Here is an 18,133-nt window from a genome sequence, read left to right as displayed (position 1 = left end):
CTACATGTGACTCCAGACCCACAACAAAGTGATTGACTTTCAACTGCCCTCTGGGCAAATAGGGATGGGCAATAAATACTGTCTAGCCAGCGACATCCTCATCCTGTTAAAGAATAAAAACAAGCTGAAAGAAATGTCTGTTTTCCCAGAAAAAAAGTTTTCAAGAAGCATGCTTTTGATTCAGCTGGGTCTCCTTCCATGAGAATTCCAGACAAGTATCTTGTCCATACGATAGACTTGGCACTATCCAGCAATTTAAACTCCAGGACCGATCTAGAATTCCCCAAATTGCATCTTGTCAATTCTTTAAGCGTTTTGTTGAAGTCCAGTATACATTTTTCTATTGCTTTCAAAAATCTATTCATTTCAGCCCTGCGGTATGGAATTTGACAAGTCATCTTCCTTGTATGTTTCATCCTAAGAATGTTAGTTGGAAGTCCAGCCTTAAGCACAAAACTACTGTCGAGAATTTATCTCAAAGAAACATTTATGATTTTACTTCTGGTAGGAAGCAAATCCAAGTCCATTGCTGCTTTCGCCTTTTGAAGGGAGGTAACTTGTGTCTGCATATTGACTACGTTCTTTTATTGGTTATATGCGTCAGATGTTAAAAACCTGGAAGGAGAATCGCACCCCAACAGCTTATGCTTGCTTTCTCCCATTTTGCAAAAAGGCCACCAGGATTTTCGTTTTCTATATGAAAAGATTTTCTTAATTTCCAAACTTCATTTTTATCAGTCAGAATCCTATAATGTGGCTCATGATTTTTGTTTAGTAATGCTCCTCTGAAACACCACTAATTGTGTAATTATTTTAAAGGCGCTATATAAATTCACAACAAGTTCAAATTGTATCTTGTTCATTACTGAAGAGTGCTGTTCACTGAAGGAGCACGGACACATGAGAAGTTGATGTGCTGTATTAGTGGGGTAATGAATGCTTTATGGTAGGATTTATTATGGAAACATAGAGGGGAGTTTCTCTTGCACCAAGCTCTCGCTCGGAATCAAACTTAATGCTGAGTCATTCCTGTTAATGCTAGGGCAAAAATGAATAAAATGGTTTATTCCGAAAATATACAATTTGCAGATCATATATTACAAGTATTTGAACTTCTTCCAAGAGTTGATTATGAAATGGAACCTGCAAGTCCATATTAAAAGTAAAAGTGTATTGACTCATTTCAACTGGTCCAAGGTGTATTGTTAAACAAAACTATTATTAAGGTACCAAATTTTTCTAGTATGCTACTTTCTGTTAATTTATTTCCTATCTAGGTTTAGTCTATGACACTTTCATGTTGAAGCACCAGTGCACTTGTGGGAACACTAACAACCATCCAGAACATGCAGGGCGAATACAGAGTGTCTGGTCCAGGCTTCAGGAAACAGGGTTACTTAACAAGTGTGAGGTAAGAGAAAAGGAAAAGTGATGACTGTGGATCAAAAAATTTGCAAAATACTGGATCTTGAAATAAGCATTGTGAAAATAATACATAAGTTGCTTTCCCATATTCAGTTTTCTCAAATGCTCTTGAATATATCAATCCTGAATTAGGATCTTAAGTATGCAGATTCATTAAAGTTATAACAAGTTCAATAGAATACAGTTGGAAAGAGAGCCTGTTATCAAGTTATGTCATGAATTGTGTAGAAAGACCTGCTTATCAGCCAAGAATCTCAAAACTGGCTAATTTGGAAATGTGAAATTAAACCTGAAAAGCTCTGAACTGTGCAACAGCAAAGCTCATTGATACCGAATCCAAAATCTCGTTTTGAGAAGTCTACTCCATTGTGTTTTGCAATAGCTCGAAAAGTAACTACTCACTTTGGACGTGTGAATTTCTGCAGCTTTTCTGTAAGGGCTGACAGTTACTCCTCTTAGAACAAACTGCTCCTTCTCAACAAGTTATTAAGTACTGGCCACTTTAGTATTTGTATTAACTCTACCTAATGTGTGTAAAACATGAGAGCCAAACTGTAAAGTTCTTTAAGATTTCTGTATATTGCCAGATCCAAAGCATTTGACAAATTCTGTATGTTTTGTAATGAGAAATAGTTTTGACCAAGCATGCGCAAAACCAAAAGGTTGGTGCTGGTACATCAATAATGAATTTTGTTCTAGTGTTTGTATTTGGATTATGAACCATCAAACCTCCCAAAAATGAATCTGGTACTATTATTGATCAATGTGCCTAGCAGGTCTGTAAAGTAATTGTGTAGCACATGTGTAAACCTCTCTGCTGATTTTAGATCGTCTTTGGTCCCAAGGTATGCCACTTGTTCAGGAAGATTACAGCATTCTTTCAAGAATTTTGTGTACTTTCATATTGGAAATTAGGTTGGACCCAGTTGCAGAAAACCCCTAAATTCAAGTCAGATATGCAAAATTCACAAAACTACACACATACATATTTTTTAATCTAAAAGTGAATTATTGAATAAAGCAAGATGAAGTCTAATCTGTAGCAAAATATCCTTGTATAAAAAGTTATAGTTTCTTATCTCAAGATCTCTTGTATCTTGTTTTCATTCCTAAACTAATGTCAGACAATGCCATTCAACTGAAAACTCCTTCCCAGAACCTGAAAAGTTGCATGCTTCAACTCTAGCACACATAGTTGATATGTAACTATATCAAAACTTGGAATAGCTCCAAGAAAACTCAGGAAGTCTCAAATTGGCAGTAAGTTGGTTTCTCTGGAATCATAGGTGATTCAGAATACTGGACAAAATCTTTGTCACTTCCAAAACTTGGATTTTAAACCTGATTTGATTCTTATTTTAAATGAACTGTCAGAGAACAAAAATAACTGAGCACCTACTTGACCCTGTCCTACGTGCTGTCGGGACTATTCAACAGTGGTCACAAAATACTGGTCCTTTTGCTATTAATTGAAAAAGAAAAGGACAATGGGATATTACATAAGGAGTTTGAACAATATGTCCTGTCATCTCAGTCTTGGACTTCAAGTAAGCTCATAATGCCTTGTAAAGGTCATGATTAAAATCCCTAAAGGAGAATTTAATTTATCCTCAATTCATATGCTAGAGGGTAAATTTGCCTTGCAAACTGGTATAATTGACAGAAATATCGCAATCTTTTGAGTAATTTGTTTGAATGTATGGGAAATGGAAAAACATGCAACTGAGATTTTGGCCTCTTGCCATTATAATGTGTTAGAAGACCTATAATGTAAACAAATCTAATGCACTTGACGCCGAAGAGTTTGCTGCTTCTGGTGATGTTAAGTTTTAATCCTTCGCTGAACAACCCATACACACAATTAGGAGTTGTTGCTTTCTCTGCCGAGTGAAAATCAGTATTGTACATGACTATATTCTTAGCCTGATTTTGGATTATGTGGAAAAAATTATATTTGATGAAAACGTGGGCTCAATGTGGGACAATTATTTCTGGTTTATTTTATCAATATATTACATTTCTAGTTATAACACATTTTCTGGCCTTTTTTTGCTTAAATTGTTCATTCGTTCTTTGAACAAAGCCTGTGGTCCAGATAAATGGTAGAGAAACATTTGTGATTGTACTTTCATATGATGCATTTGTACTCACCAATGTCTTAATGTCTCAATGATGTATTTGTTTCATGTGCAAACAAAAACTTGGATAAAATACTATTGAAAAGAATTGGGAAGTACAATACATGCATTGTTTTGTAGAGATAGACCAAATTGATGTGCAGGTGAAATCGCCAACACGTTTTATAGCTATTATTTTGTACTTTCTTAGATTAACAAAGACTAACAGTGTGACCTTGATTCGTTTTTTTAATAAACGCTTGGTTGACTCTGCTATGAATTGTGTATTCTATTCTGCAACTATTGCCGCTCAGCTGCTGTTTCCTTTTATGTTAACCATTGTTGCGCAAATTAGAATTATTAAAGTTATGCTTACAGCATGTCATCTCCTTAGAATTAAGAAATGATTGTACAATTCAAATTCAGTTTCCTCATTGAGAATTAAAGTATGTATTATGTCGTAAAATGCTGTGGAGAAAGTTAATGGTTATAATCCTATTAAATGGGGAGGAATTTCTCTCACTTACAAACCTGTTGGTCTGTTCTCAGACCATTTATAACAAATTAGCCTTAAATGCATCAACGTAACTGTGCACTAAGCTCTCTTGACTAATGTCATTCAGTTTTGAAGTGTAGAATAATATGTTTCAGAATATCTTTCAACAGTCACACAATAAATTTATCTGTTACAGAAAAGATAGGTTTGGCATTTACAGCTTGGAAAGCTTGATCATACTTCAAAGTCATTTGATTTTAATGTTTAATGTTAGAGGGCAAAAACTGGATGCAGACAGCAACTAAGTCGCACTTGAATATGAAGTTGGAACTGAATACAGAAATTCTAACATCAGTGTAAAAGTCGCTTGTTTATTTATTATAGGGAACCTATATGTGCTAGCAAGTAATCAACAGAGTTTCAAATGTTTATGCTGCATGTACCTGTAATTTTTACATATTTATGAATATATCTCTTAATCTATTATTTTTGGGAAATTGGGTTAGCACAGAGACTGCATTGGTATATTCATTACTATGGTTTCCCTGTGAGGAAATTTCCAGTGTTTGCCTTCTAAATAATTAATCCTTTGAGTACTGTATGTTTCAAACAGCATCTAATTCTTCACATGTTCTCTTGTGTACAAAACTACTTTTAGTTTGCAATGGTGCATATTCTGTAAATCGAAGATTAGAATCGCATTAACTTTAATTAAGGTAAATGCATTTATAGGATAAATTACTGAAGACTAATTCTGCAGACTGTTTTCATTCTGGTGGAGAAATGCTGCTGCAGTCCTCACAGAGTGAATATTTTTGTACTTTTGCAGCGAATCCGGGGTAGAAAAGCGACTTTGGATGAAATTCAAACAGTGCATTCAGAACACCACACATTGTTATATGGCACCAGCCCTCTGAACAGACAGAAGCTGGACAGTAAGAAGTTGCTAGGTAAGTAGCTGCTGCATATTCTAATTTAAATGTAAAGAAATCAAAGAAGCAGCAAATTCTTACAAGTCAGTCTTTTAACTGATGATGTTACAATTCTGTTTCCATGTGGCATTTGTTTGCTGATTTGGAGGAATTACATTACTATACTTAGCATTATGTAGGCTAAGAATGTTTGGTTGATTTAATTAACTTATAAAATTGAGTTGTATGGATGATGAATATTGAATATTTTAATTTGAATATACCCAAATAGTAGTTAACTGTGTTATCAAGGATCTTCTATTACATTGTAATAAATAAAAATGATATCAGCCTTTCACCATCATCTGAAGAGGAATCTTTTGACATGTTTCTTTAGGGCCTATTACACAGAAGATGTATGCACTGCTACCCTGTGGTGGACTTGGGGTGAGTACAGCTAAGCACAGCTCTTTGTATTTTCATTATGCTGTTAAAAAGGAAGAGGTGTTATGCATCTTAAAAAGTATTAATGTAGTTAAATCCCTGGGTCCTGAAGGGATCCATCCCAGAACATTGAGGGAGGCAAGAAAACAAATTGTTGTGGAATTGACAGATATCTTTGTATCCTCTTTGGCCACAGGTGAGGTCCCAGAGGACTGGAGAATAGCCCATGTTGTCCCATTGTTTAAGAAGGGAAGCAGGGACAATCCAAGAAATTGTAGGCCTATGAGCCTCACATTGGTAGTAGGGACATTTTTGGAAAAGATTCTTAGGGATAAGATCAATATTCATTTAGAAGCAGATGGACTAATTAGCGATAGACAACATGGTTTTGTGTGGGGGAGGTCATACCTCGCCAACTTGATTGAGTTTTTGAGGGGTTGAGAAAGATGATTGATGAGGGAAAAGCGGTTGATGTTGTCTACGTGAACTTCAGTAAAGCCTTTGACAAGGTCCCTCATGCAGACTGGTACAAAAGGTGAAGTCACAAATATTGGGGTGAGCTGGCAAAATGGATATAGAACTAACTTAGTCATGGAGACAGAGGGTAGCGGTCCTAGAATGCTTTTCAGAATGGAGGGTTGTGACTTGTTGTCTTCCACAGGGGTCAGTACTGGGACCTCTGCTGTTTATGATTTACATAAATGATTTGAAGGAAAACATAGTTAGCCTAATTAGTAAGTCTGTGAACGATACCAAGATTGTCAGAGGATATTGTAGGATATAGATCAATTGGAGGCATGGGCAGAAAAATGGCAGATGGAGTTTAATCCGGTCAATTGTGAGGTGATGTATTTGGAAGGTTGAGTACAGGTGAAAATTATATAGTGAATGGCAGAACCCTTAGGAGTGTTGATATGCAGAGGGATTGGGGGCGCAGATCCACAGATCACTGATGGTGGCAGTGCAGGTAGGTAAGGTTGTAAAAAAGGCCTTTGACGTGCTTGCTTTTGTTGGAAGGTGCATTGAGTATAAGAATAGACAGGTTACGCTGCAGCTTTGTAGAACTTCAGTTAGGCTACACTTGGATAATTGCATACAGTTCTGATCACCACACCATCAGAAGTATGCAGATACTTTGGAGAGGGTATAGAAAAGGTCTACCAGGATGTTATATGAGGGTTTTAGCTATGTAGAAAGGTTGGGTAAACTGTGTTTGTTTTCACTGGAATGCAGGAGGTTGAGAGGCGACCTGATAGAACTTTTTAAGGTTGTGAATGGCATGGATTGAGTAGAAAGTATGATGCTTTTTACCAGAGTGCAGGCGTCAATTACTAGGGTAGACAGGGTCAAAGTGTGGTGTAGGGGGGAGGAAGTTTAAAAGAGATCTGCGAGGCAAATCTTTCACACAAAGGGTGGGGAGTGCCTGGAACATACTGCAGGAGGAGGTGGTGGAAGCAGACACAATAGCAGCATTCAAGAAGGACTTAGACGAATACATGAATAAGAAGGAAATAGAGGTGTATGGATCCTGTAAGTGAAGATAGTTTTAGCATGGAAGGGCAAAATATGTCAGTACAGGTTTGGAGGGCTGAAGGGCCTGTTCCTGTGCTTTTCTTTTCTTTGTACTATGTTTGATTGATACACTTGATGTAAAATAATGCTGCCACATTCTGTTTCCTGCTGGTCAGCGATAACATATTTGGCATAATAATTGTTGCCTACTAGTATACTTGCTGTGGAGTGCATTAGATTGAATTAGCCTGCTAAAATTAGAATACTTTATTTAACTCTTTCCAATGCAACATCTGAGAATGATTGTTGCTTTCAGATAGGTTTGCCACACTTTGCTTTATCTATCTTTTATTTCTTTTAAGTAGTATTCTGCATTCCCATTAGTGAATACGCTTGGAGGAAGTCTAATGCATTGCATAAAATAATGTCTCTATTAAGGGTAACTTTTTGATAGTTGCAGTCTTTTTTTTTGTCTTTTTCAAAAAGTTGTATAAAGTACTGAGTTCTGCCAGTTTGATTTTCATGTAGTTATAAATAGATCAATTCTATATTCATCTTTATGTTTAATTATTAATTATTTTAAATTTGGCTTGTGCCTGTGATAAACCAATTATTCAGAATATTTTACACTCATACAAGGCAGTTTCTACTGCACTTCAATGGATAACTGTTATACAAAGCTAACATAGTTCTAAACTATCTAAGTCATAGTCCTACTCACAGAATAATGCTTTATAAACAATGTCCCATCACTATCCCTGGGTATGACCCATCCTACCAGCAGTGATGGTATACAATCGAGAACGAGTTTCCCTGGAGACCATAACATTGACTCTCGCCACCATGGGGTTTCATGATACTAGGTCAAACATGGACAAGGAAAAGTCTCGCTGATTACCATGTACTACCTCAGCTGATGAATCAGAGCTCCTCCGTGCTGAACATTCATTGGGAGAAGCACTGAGGGTGGCAAGGATACAGAGTTACCTCTGGATGGGGAATCTTAATGTCCACCACCAAGTATGGTTCAGCACTAGCACTACTGATGGAGCTAGTCAAGTTCTAAAGGATATTGTTCCTAGGCTGGGTCTGCAGCCGGTGGTGAGGGAAAAACATTCTTGATGTCATTCCTCACTAATCTGCCTGCCATAGGTGCATCGGTCCATGATAAAATTGGTAAGTGGCCATCATACAGTCCTTATGAAGACAAAATCCCATCTTCACATTGAGAATACCCTTCTCAATGTTGTTTGGCATTAGCACCAAGCTAAATGAAACAGACTTCAGATAGACCTAGCAAATCAAACTGGGCACTCGTGACTTGCCGTGGACCAGCAGCACTGGAAAAATCATTCTCCAAAACACGCTGAAGGCATATCTCCCACTCTACCATTACCATTTAAGCCAGTGGAATAACCTTTGTTCAGTGTAGAGGGCATGCACAAGGCACACCTAAATATGAGGTGTCAACTTGGTGAAACTGCAGGACAAGGCTACTTGATTGTTAAATGGCATAAGGCAACAAATGATAGACAGAGCTAAGCCATTCTGCTACCTGTGATAGGCAACCCTGTCACATCCAATTGCAAATGGTTGCAGATAGTTAAACAACAAACTGAAAAAGGAGACTCCATAAGTATCCCATTCTCAATGATAGAGGAACACAGCATCAGTGCAAAAGGCGAGGCTGAAGAATTCACAACAGTCTTCAGCCAGAAATGCAAAATGGATGACCCTATCTTGGCCTCCTTCAGAGGTCCTCAACATCACAGCTGCCAGTCTTCAGCCAATTCAATTCATTCCACATGTTATCAAAAGACAGAAAATAGGAGTAAGAGTAGGCCATTTGGCACTTCTAGCTTGCTTCAACAATTCGTTATGACCATAGCTGATTATCCCCATCAGTAGCCTGCTCCTGCTTTTCGCCCATCTCCTTTGATCCCTTTAGCCCCAAGTGCTATATCCAACTCCTTGAAACCACACAATATTTTGGACTCAATATTTTTCTGTGGTAGCTTGAACTCAGCTTGTCTTCCAGCAGGGTGCACTGGATACTGCAAAGGCTGTGGGCCCTAATAGCATTCAGGCAATATTACTGAAGGCATGTGCTTCAGAACTTGCAGCTACAACACTGGTATCTACCTGGCAATGTGGAAAATTGCCCAGGTATGTCCTGCACACAAAAAGCAGGACAAATTCAACATGGTCAGTTATCACTCCATCAGTTTACTTTCAATTAATGGAAGGTGACATCTACATTTCTATCAAGCAATGCCTGCTCAGCAATAATTGGCTCACTAATGCAAATTTGGGTTCTGCCAGCTTCTGACCTCATGAAGCCTTGCTTCAAACATGATCTAAAGCACTGAATTCCAGAGGTGAAGAAAGACTGACTGCCCTTGACATTAAGGTAACATTTGCAGAATTGGAGCATAACTGAAGTCAGTGGGAGTTAGGGAGAATATGCTGGTTGGAATCATACCTGTTGCAAAGGAAAATGATTATGGTTGTTATAAATCAGCCATTTCACTTCGAGGACGTCTTTGCAGGAGTTCCTCAGGATAATATCATCCTCAGCTGCTTCGTCAATGAGCTTTCCTCCATCCTAAGGTTAAGAGTGGGGATGATTGCTGATGATTGCACAATGTTCAGCGCCATTCACAACTTCTCAGATACTGAAGCAGTGTGTGTTCAATTGCTACAAGACCTGGACAATATCTAGACTTAGGCTCAAGTGACAAGTAACATTTGTGCCAGACAAATGTTAGTACATATGGCAGCAACAACATGGTTTCAAGAAGAGCACTACGTACTGATACCTAAATGAGGAATACATTTTTAAAAAGATGATGTTTTGATTAGGTCAAGCAGCGTTTATCATGTTTGAAGTTTGGTCTGCAGTATTTTATCATAGTTGCTTCTAAGTCTGCGTTGTCAGTAAATTATTGATATAAAATTTTTAGAATGATTTCACTTTTTTTTTAGTGCAGAAGTAAGGGATTGATAAAGGATCCAACAAGGATTGTAGTGCAGAGCGTTTTTGTAAATCTTGTTGAAGTTAACAGCAAACCATAAACATGTTTTACTGGTTGTTTGCAATATGTTGTGTGTACCTTCTACTTTACCCTCACCTCCTTTGTCAGATGTTTTGTCAGTAAATGAATGTCCTTGTTATTCTGCCTCCTGCAACCACCATATTCTCTGAAATACCGTGTTGTTCAAAATGTAGTGCCTTATAATTATCCAACAAACTTGGTTTGGGACATATTGTGGCGAACCACATGACCTGTACAGGCACCTGAACCTTTGCTTCAATTGCTCAGTTGTATTTTATAATGTTGGTTATTTGTATCTGAACTATCTGTCACTGGATTATAGCATGGTATCATCATAGTGTGCATACTGTAGAAGTGTCACCTAGCAACCATCCTTTTGAGTTTCCAGAAGGGTGGAATTTTTGATGCTTACAGAATGAAAGTGATGTGGCATCTGTCTGCTTTGCTGAGAAAATTTGTGTTCCTTGTGCAATGATAACAGACTAGCTCAATATTAATTAGATAATCTCTCTTCCTATTAACAAAACCTGTAGCTTGGTCTTCTGATGTCTTGATTATTAAGTCAGATCAGTCTATGATGATCAGTGAATGAGAGAATTTCTGTCAGTTTGAATGTTGGAGTCCAGGGAAAAGGTAATATATTGATTGAAGCTGGCAAAGAAGACATTGAGGTTTGTTTGATACAGGGTGTATTTTAAAATGGGAGGTATGAGTAATGTCTCTCATAGCAGGCTGGAAGCAACTTAAAGCAAAAGCGAAGTTTAAAACATATGTGACTTTGACAACCACAGGCAAAGAACAACCATCCATGCCAGTTGGTAACAGATCCTGTTGGGAGAAGATGCACAGGTCGACAATAGTCAGCCTCAAGAGTCACAATTCCTGATGCATTACGCCTGCAAGAGATCCGCAAAAGTGAATATTGACCAATAACAACCCATTGTCAACTGCTAGCTCCTAACAAACCCTTCATGATACTTGACCTGCTGGTTCATTTGGCTACTACTTCTGCACTTTATGTAACTATTTCTTCATTCAAAGCAAAATAAACTGGAAGCTTAATTAGGATTTAAAAGGAAAATAAACATTAGAAAAAAGACTTCTTCACAATGAAAAGTACTTTGGAACTGCATTAAGCACAATTGCACTCAGATCCCTGTAGATCTTAATAGCTGCAACTGAGTCTTTTCATAGTGCTTACTAGAGTAAACTAACCACTTTATGAAGCTAGACGTGCAATTTAACACATTGGATGTCGACATTCACAAGGCACTTTCCTTCTTCCAATTGCTATAGAAAATCTTGAATTAAACAAAGAAAATGGAAATTTGTCTAATTACTTTTCGTCTTTTTAAACCATGATGTGGAGGTGCCGGTGTTGGACTGGAGTGGACAAGGTCAGAAGTCACATGATACCAGGTTAAACTCCAACAGGTTTATTTGAAATCACAAGCTTTTGGAGCACTGCTTCATCAGGCAAAGTGACAAAGGAGCAGCACTCCGAAAGTTTGTGATTTCAAATACGCCTGTTGGACTATAACCTAATGATCTTTTTTAATGTCGTTGAGCCAACTGACACATCATTGTTTAGATATTACACTTTAATGAACATTTCAACCCACTCTGTGCCCATGATATGACTGTACACACAAACTTGAGTAACCAATCTTGACCGGTGTCCTCAACTGGATTGGTAAAATAGAACTGAATATTCTGGCTCTGTCATTTTCAGTAAGTTTCCTGGACAGTGCCTCTCCACGAAACCTGGCTTGTTTTCTCCCGTGATCATTTCAAACTAGCCTCATTACCTACATACTACCCTACAGTGTCCCCCTCATGCAATTCTAGTCTGATTCTTGCACTCATCAAAGCTAGAGGTACTTCCCAACACCAGGATGTCACAACTCCTTCGCACAGATGTAATCTTGAAAAGGCATTTGTGCATCTGGTCAAGTGCTGACAGTCCAGAGATACCTTGTATTGTTTAAGACATTTACCCTGGATTTGACTGAAAAGGGGAAAGTGGCTTCCGCTTTGCAGACAGAAACTTGGAGGCCCTGGTAGACAGGATGGTGCAGAGGAGAGCCAGCTGTTTCCCCCCAGGACCAGAGGAGGCCACAAGAGCAAACTTTTGTCAGCCTGGCCTGAGGTGTTCACTTGGGTCAGTACAGTCTCAATCAACTGGGGGATTACACAGCAATGCCTCGTGACCACTTCTACTCCGCCATGGTAAGTGCCACTATCACCTCTGCTACCACTCACTCACTATATCTTTGGCTCTACATCAACCTCCCATCTAGGCTCATGCTGTACCCTCACTGTCACAATAACATGCAAAATTCCATCAACTGCTCTGACTCACCCCATACCCATACACCACTAACTTTGCATGGCTTCTACGTCTTCTTGTCACTTATTGGGGACGTCTCACTACCTTTGCACACCTGCACTAGCACTGGCAACGATCCCATTACTTTAATTCTCATACAAACCCCCCTTTCTTTCACATTGCACAAGAAGGCATCCCACAGTCGGGCAGGAAGAGCCAAGATAGGCAATGGCGATCAAATTTCGACCCTGACGCTGATTTCCCCAAGTGGCTGATTGACTGTGCCTCAACTCTTGGATTGATAGTGAATGCTTTTTTGATTTATTGTGCCAGCTGTCACTAACTGAAGGTTGTCTCCCTTGACAGAGGACGACTACTCTTAGACTTTGAGACACGAACATCTCCTTGCAACACACATCGTGTTTTGACCACATTGGTGGCTACTACATAGTGTAATTGTGAGATTGCCAAGGCACTGTGCCAAAGAGTAAAATATATACGCACTTGACTGAAAACTGCTGACAAGCATGAAGAGCTGTATGGCTTTGTGTTTGTGTTAAATTGCAAGGTTAAGTCAAAGTCCTGTGCCTTTAGAGTGCCACTGACATGCAAGACAAGACAGAGATGTTATAAGTATCTCAGTAGGCACTGTGAATGAGTGCTAAGAGAGCAAGCAAGGATTCGAGATGCACCCTGGTCCAGTCCACGTGCAGGGTAACTGTATCTACACACGTCCTTGCTGCAGCATTGCAATAAAAGATAGTGGTGTGTTCCAAAGTACAACAATAACGTGTGGAAGCCAAGTTTAAGGGAACAGAGTTGTGCCACGAGTATGTGGTGAGGCTAGCTTGTATAGGGTACAAGTTCCATAGATGTAGGGTCCATGTGGCCATTGCCATGGAGTGTGCAATGAACGCTCAGACTTCTGTCCGGAATTCTTGATTTTTAGTTTTTATCTGATGGATTGGAAAATGGGAGTTTATGTATTATTGAGGCAAGATTAGGTAGTAATGAGGATGATAAAAATCACAATAATATTCATTAATATCTCTCACTCAGGACATTCATGACTTATTTGGAAAATGTAGTCTCATCATTGAAAAAGGCCTTATTCAGTATTGCTCAAGATTCTTCCAATTTCTCAACATAGCCCATGTCATTGAGGGCCTGGGAAGCCGTACTTTGGAACATTGAAAATTGTGCAGGAAAGTGTGACCGATAAAGACCAGCTGTCTGTCTAAGCTTTCTCAATAAGTTGTCAGAGGATTCCTTACCCACCTGGTACCATGTGGTCCGTGGAAGAGGTATAAAAAGAACAAATAACTCAAGATGAATTGCTAGGGAGGATGAACACCTGCTAAACTCCTCTCCAATCTTGAAGTGGTTGTAATTAATCTAGGAGACCAAATTAAGCATATTATAGCTCTTGGACAGTACAGTTTTTATCTCTGGCCATATTTGCAATTTGTTAGAATGTGGACTAGTGTATTAGAAAACCAATTGTTTTAGGAAATCATCTTTGTGTAACAGAGTTTATGATTACAATTTAATTTAAATTTGTACATTAAAGGCCATGCTCTTATATTCTGGTCCAAGAACAGTACTCACGCATATCTATTATTAGGTTACTCTGCTGATCTCTGATCCCTGTGTGATCCATCAGTGAAAGAGAGCAAAAGGTAGTGGTGACATTTTGGCCAGTTTTGCATACTCAGGGGATTGACTTCATGATAGCATTAGAAAGATACAAAATGTGTGCATGACATGCCTTAAGTTCACAGAGTCACCTCAGAATTGCACTGCTGCTACCTTTGCTCTGTGGCAACAGGCAGCAGTAATCCGAACCCAATTCAAAGGTAATTTGGTAAGCCATTTATCTTGCAAAGAAAATTCAAGCAGCTTCATTTTGACACAGCCATGTACAATGGGAACAAAACAAACATTTACATCATGTCAACAGATGCAACTGTATCAAATTATTTGGTCAGATTGCCAATTAAATGTACTTGAGGGTCCTGCAGAGTTTATAATACTCAGCAAGTCCTGTATGACTTTGCTCTTACTATCCTGTCTTATAAATTTAGGTTCTAAAATTATTTAACATTGTATCACCACAATGTGATGAGTTTATTTTTTAATTGTCTGAGAAAAGGTGCATCTAGCCAAAAAAAAACTATTCTATGCGAGCAGTTTGACTTTTAGCCCTTCAGATTTTTTATTTAAAGGACGTAAAACCCAGTCACCATCACAGCCATTCCATTTCTTAAGCATAAAAGCAGAGTATTGTGGATGCTAGAGATTGGAGAATCTCAATAGGTCTGACAGCACCAGTGCTGAAATTTTCAGTGTAGAGTCAGATTAGACTTGGAATGTTAACTCTGTTTCTCTGTCCACAGATGCTGCCTGACCTGCTGAGTTTTTCCAACACTTCCTATTTTTAAAAATTGGACCAAAGTTCCATTTTATTTTTAGTTCCGTAATTAAGCATAACAAAGCTATAGACTCAAGTTCCCCATTCTTCAAAAAAAAATTTTTAAGTGCTAAAATGAGTACACCCTGCATGTCTTCTCTCTTTCATTCATAATTCATAACCAAGTCTTTCTCATAATAGCACTTTTCGAATAAAAGGCAATTGAGAATTGAATGTACATGTGCATAAATTATTAAAGTTGGCAGGACAAGTGCAGAGAGTATTTATTCATTTGTGGGTTTTTGGTGTCACTGGCTGACCATGTATTTATTGCCTATCTCTAGTTGCCCTTGAAAAGGTGTTAGAGACCTGCCTTCTTGAACCGCTATCGTACACTGTAGAGTGGTTAATAAAGCATAGTGTGTAATAGGCGTAATAATAGGGGCATGGATGCAAAAGCATTAGTTATGCTAAATCAACTAAGACACTAGCTGGATTATTACATATATTTCTGAGCAGCAGGTTTTAAAAATATGTGAATGTGTTGGAAACAATGGAAAAAAGGCTTACAAGAATGGTTTCAAGGATGGGAAACTTCAGTAATGAAGATGATTTGGAGACTTTGGCACTATTGTCGTTGGAGAGGAGGACGCTATGAGATTTGATTCAAGTTTTCAAAATCATGAGACCACCAGAAACCGTAGGAAAGGAGAAACTGTTCCTATTCAAAACAGCATCAAGAACAACAGAGCACAGATTTAAAGTGATTTGCAAAAGAAGTAAATAAGATTTAAGGCCATCTTTTTCTAATAGTTAAGGATTGGAATACATTGCCTTGAAGTGTGGTGGAACAGGTGTAATCAAGACATTCAAGGGAATGTTAGATGATTAATTAAATACAACTAACATGCAGAATTTATGACGAAGGGTGTGGGAATTGCATTAAGTCATTATGCTCATTCAGAGAGCCAGTGGATCCATAATGGGTCAAATTTCTCTTTATGCGTTGTAACAGTTCTGAGTCTTCTAAAGTCTTTTCATAAAAAAAGCTCCTACCACTCTACTTTGATCAATCATTGAAATATAAAAGTCTGTTAGTTATGTTTTGCTCATAACACATGCTTAAATTTTCAAAATAAATCAAATTGGATAGGTTTTGTATATTCCTAGAGAGCCTTAGTTTCTGTTGACAGTAAGTTTTAAAAAAATCAGCCACTTTACTAAAACTGAAAAAGGCTGAACTTTGTTCCAGAATTTAAAATATACACAGGTCATTCTGCTATAATGCGCATTTTGTTCATACGAATTTGCTGTAACACAATTGTCAAATTGGGGACACTTTCTAAAGCGTGAACTTTTAAAACATGTGTTGGCTGTAACGCGTTTACATCGCCAACACTTTTTAAGCACTGTTCCTAAAGTGCAATCTTTCTATAATACTAGGTTGCACATGAAAGCAACCATCATGTTATAGAAGAACTATCTGTACCCTTTTTCAACATGAATATCAATTTCATCATAATTAAAATAATCAACAACTTTTATATCATATAATGGAGCATTGAGATTTTTATTGTCTGGTTGAAATGGTTTTCACCAGCTAACATTATTACAGGTGACACAGATGTGTTTTTCACTTTAATCTGTGCTATCTTAAATTTCTTTTGCTACCCAGGCTGAAATTGGTAACATACTAATGATCAGCAGTTCTGTGACTGTGAAACGGAATGTCACACTTCATCATATGCCAAATTATCAGATTTTAAAGCTGTTGCAACACAGATAAAAGCTGAATTTCTATTTTAACGATGTACTCTCTACAATAAGTACATTTTAGAAGCAGAATATTAAGTTTGTCAATGACATAAGTGACAAGGCATTGATCAGCTAGCTAAATTTTTGCATTAAAATTCTTTAAACACTAATTTGCTGAAAGTATAACAAAGACAACACTTGTATTGTTAGTATGACAAGATTTACAAATAATTTTGTTGTAGGTAGTTAGTTGCACTCTGCAGTTTCTTTATGTGAAGTTCTGAATAGAACTTTTCTCTTTTTGTAACATTTGTATTTTCAAACTTAGTTTCAAATATTCAGCTGTCGCTTTTTTGCATATCGAAAACTTATGTAATATTAACATTAAATCAATTACATTTTTTTAAAAATTTGGGACAGTCATGTTGGATTTTACATTTTTTACTGATTTGATATATGCATTTGTAGATGGGGTTCACTGGCATTCCTTTCTTCTATTCAAATTGTTCCCATGGATAAGCATTACACCACAGTATTTTTGTTCTTCAGTTGATAGATTTGTTATAATGACAATACACCATAATTAAATCCACTGATTTTATATTTACATCAAATTAGGTTTTGAGATTAAAAATGTTTTCTTAAATTGATTAGAAAACATTCACCATTTGTTTCAAATTGCCTCTACATCAGCTTTTCACTCACCAGCATAACATGATCCAAAGCCCTCTTCCAATGTTAACAAGAAGCATGCATTGTAGATTCTGTTGCATTATCCACAAACAGCTAAATAACAATGGGATGGAGATAACTTCTTGTGAGGGAAAATAAACCTTATCTATGAACACTTTAATTTTAGTTAAATCATTGTTTTCTAGAAGTATCAGCTATTTTATAAAGGCTGTTGCTAATGATGTAGCTTCAAATGTATGAAACAGATTGTTTAGATTTTAAACCACATCAGTTGCAGTATTTCTCAACTGAAAAGTTAAGATGAATCTGTCGGACATCTGGGTTGCAAACAGTGAAGCTTTTAAAGCCTCCAGGCTTTGGCACTTAAATATCTGCCAACATATGAATAAAACTTTAAAGCAGCCAAAGTAATGTAAATCTGGTATTTGGATTTTTTGGCATGATTTTCAAAACTTCCTTAGAGTGTGCTGCATAAGGCCTCCAACTTAGGGAATGTAACAGACCAGACCACAGAGACAAATTCAAACATGGTTTCATATAATTTGTTTTTCTGAAATGTATCGCTTTATTTCATAGGCTTTTCTCTTAATTTGTAGTGTAGCCACCATACCTATCACAACTGTACAAATGAGAAACCTCTCTTTCGAAATTTAAACTGCAGCAGCAAAATAAAGTACAATTCTCATGACACGTTAAATATAAAGTAGGTAAATTAGGGTCACCTAATAATATCCAAACCCACTCTCGGCTTATAATAAGAAATATATTTATTTTGTCTTCACTAAAAGTAAAATGCTACTCATAATATTGGTTAGAACCTTCATTACAATAATTCAGATATGCCTGAAAACATGCTAAATTATGTGAGGCATTTTCACATTTCAATTTCAAAATGATATGTCCTGAAGTTGTATTTCAATGTCATACTGGACGTTTGCTAGTCAGTCAGTTTCATTTCTTCACCATTGTTGCAATCCCAAATGTT

At 37.4% G+C, this 18,133-nt stretch overlaps 1 protein-coding gene across 11 annotated transcripts in view; it reads left to right on the top strand.

Moving 5' to 3' along the window:
- hdac5 (histone deacetylase 5) overlaps positions 1–18,133 on the top strand; it is a 361,492-nt gene that overhangs the window by 292,352 nt on the left and 51,007 nt on the right. For all 11 annotated transcript variants that reach the window (XM_072561648.1, XM_072561646.1, XM_072561640.1 and 8 more), the window contains 3 exons: positions 1,278–1,411; positions 4,868–4,988; positions 5,347–5,396. In XM_072561648.1, coding sequence (XP_072417749.1) covers positions 1,278–1,411; positions 4,868–4,988; positions 5,347–5,396 — 305 coding nt within the window. The remainder of the gene's footprint in view (positions 1–1,277; positions 1,412–4,867; positions 4,989–5,346; positions 5,397–18,133) is intronic.

This window comes from Chiloscyllium punctatum, chromosome 42 (genome assembly GCF_047496795.1).
Source record: "Chiloscyllium punctatum isolate Juve2018m chromosome 42, sChiPun1.3, whole genome shotgun sequence".
NCBI classification, from domain to species: domain Eukaryota; kingdom Metazoa; phylum Chordata; class Chondrichthyes; order Orectolobiformes; family Hemiscylliidae; genus Chiloscyllium; species Chiloscyllium punctatum.
This window is presented reverse-complemented; position numbering and strand designations above follow the sequence as displayed.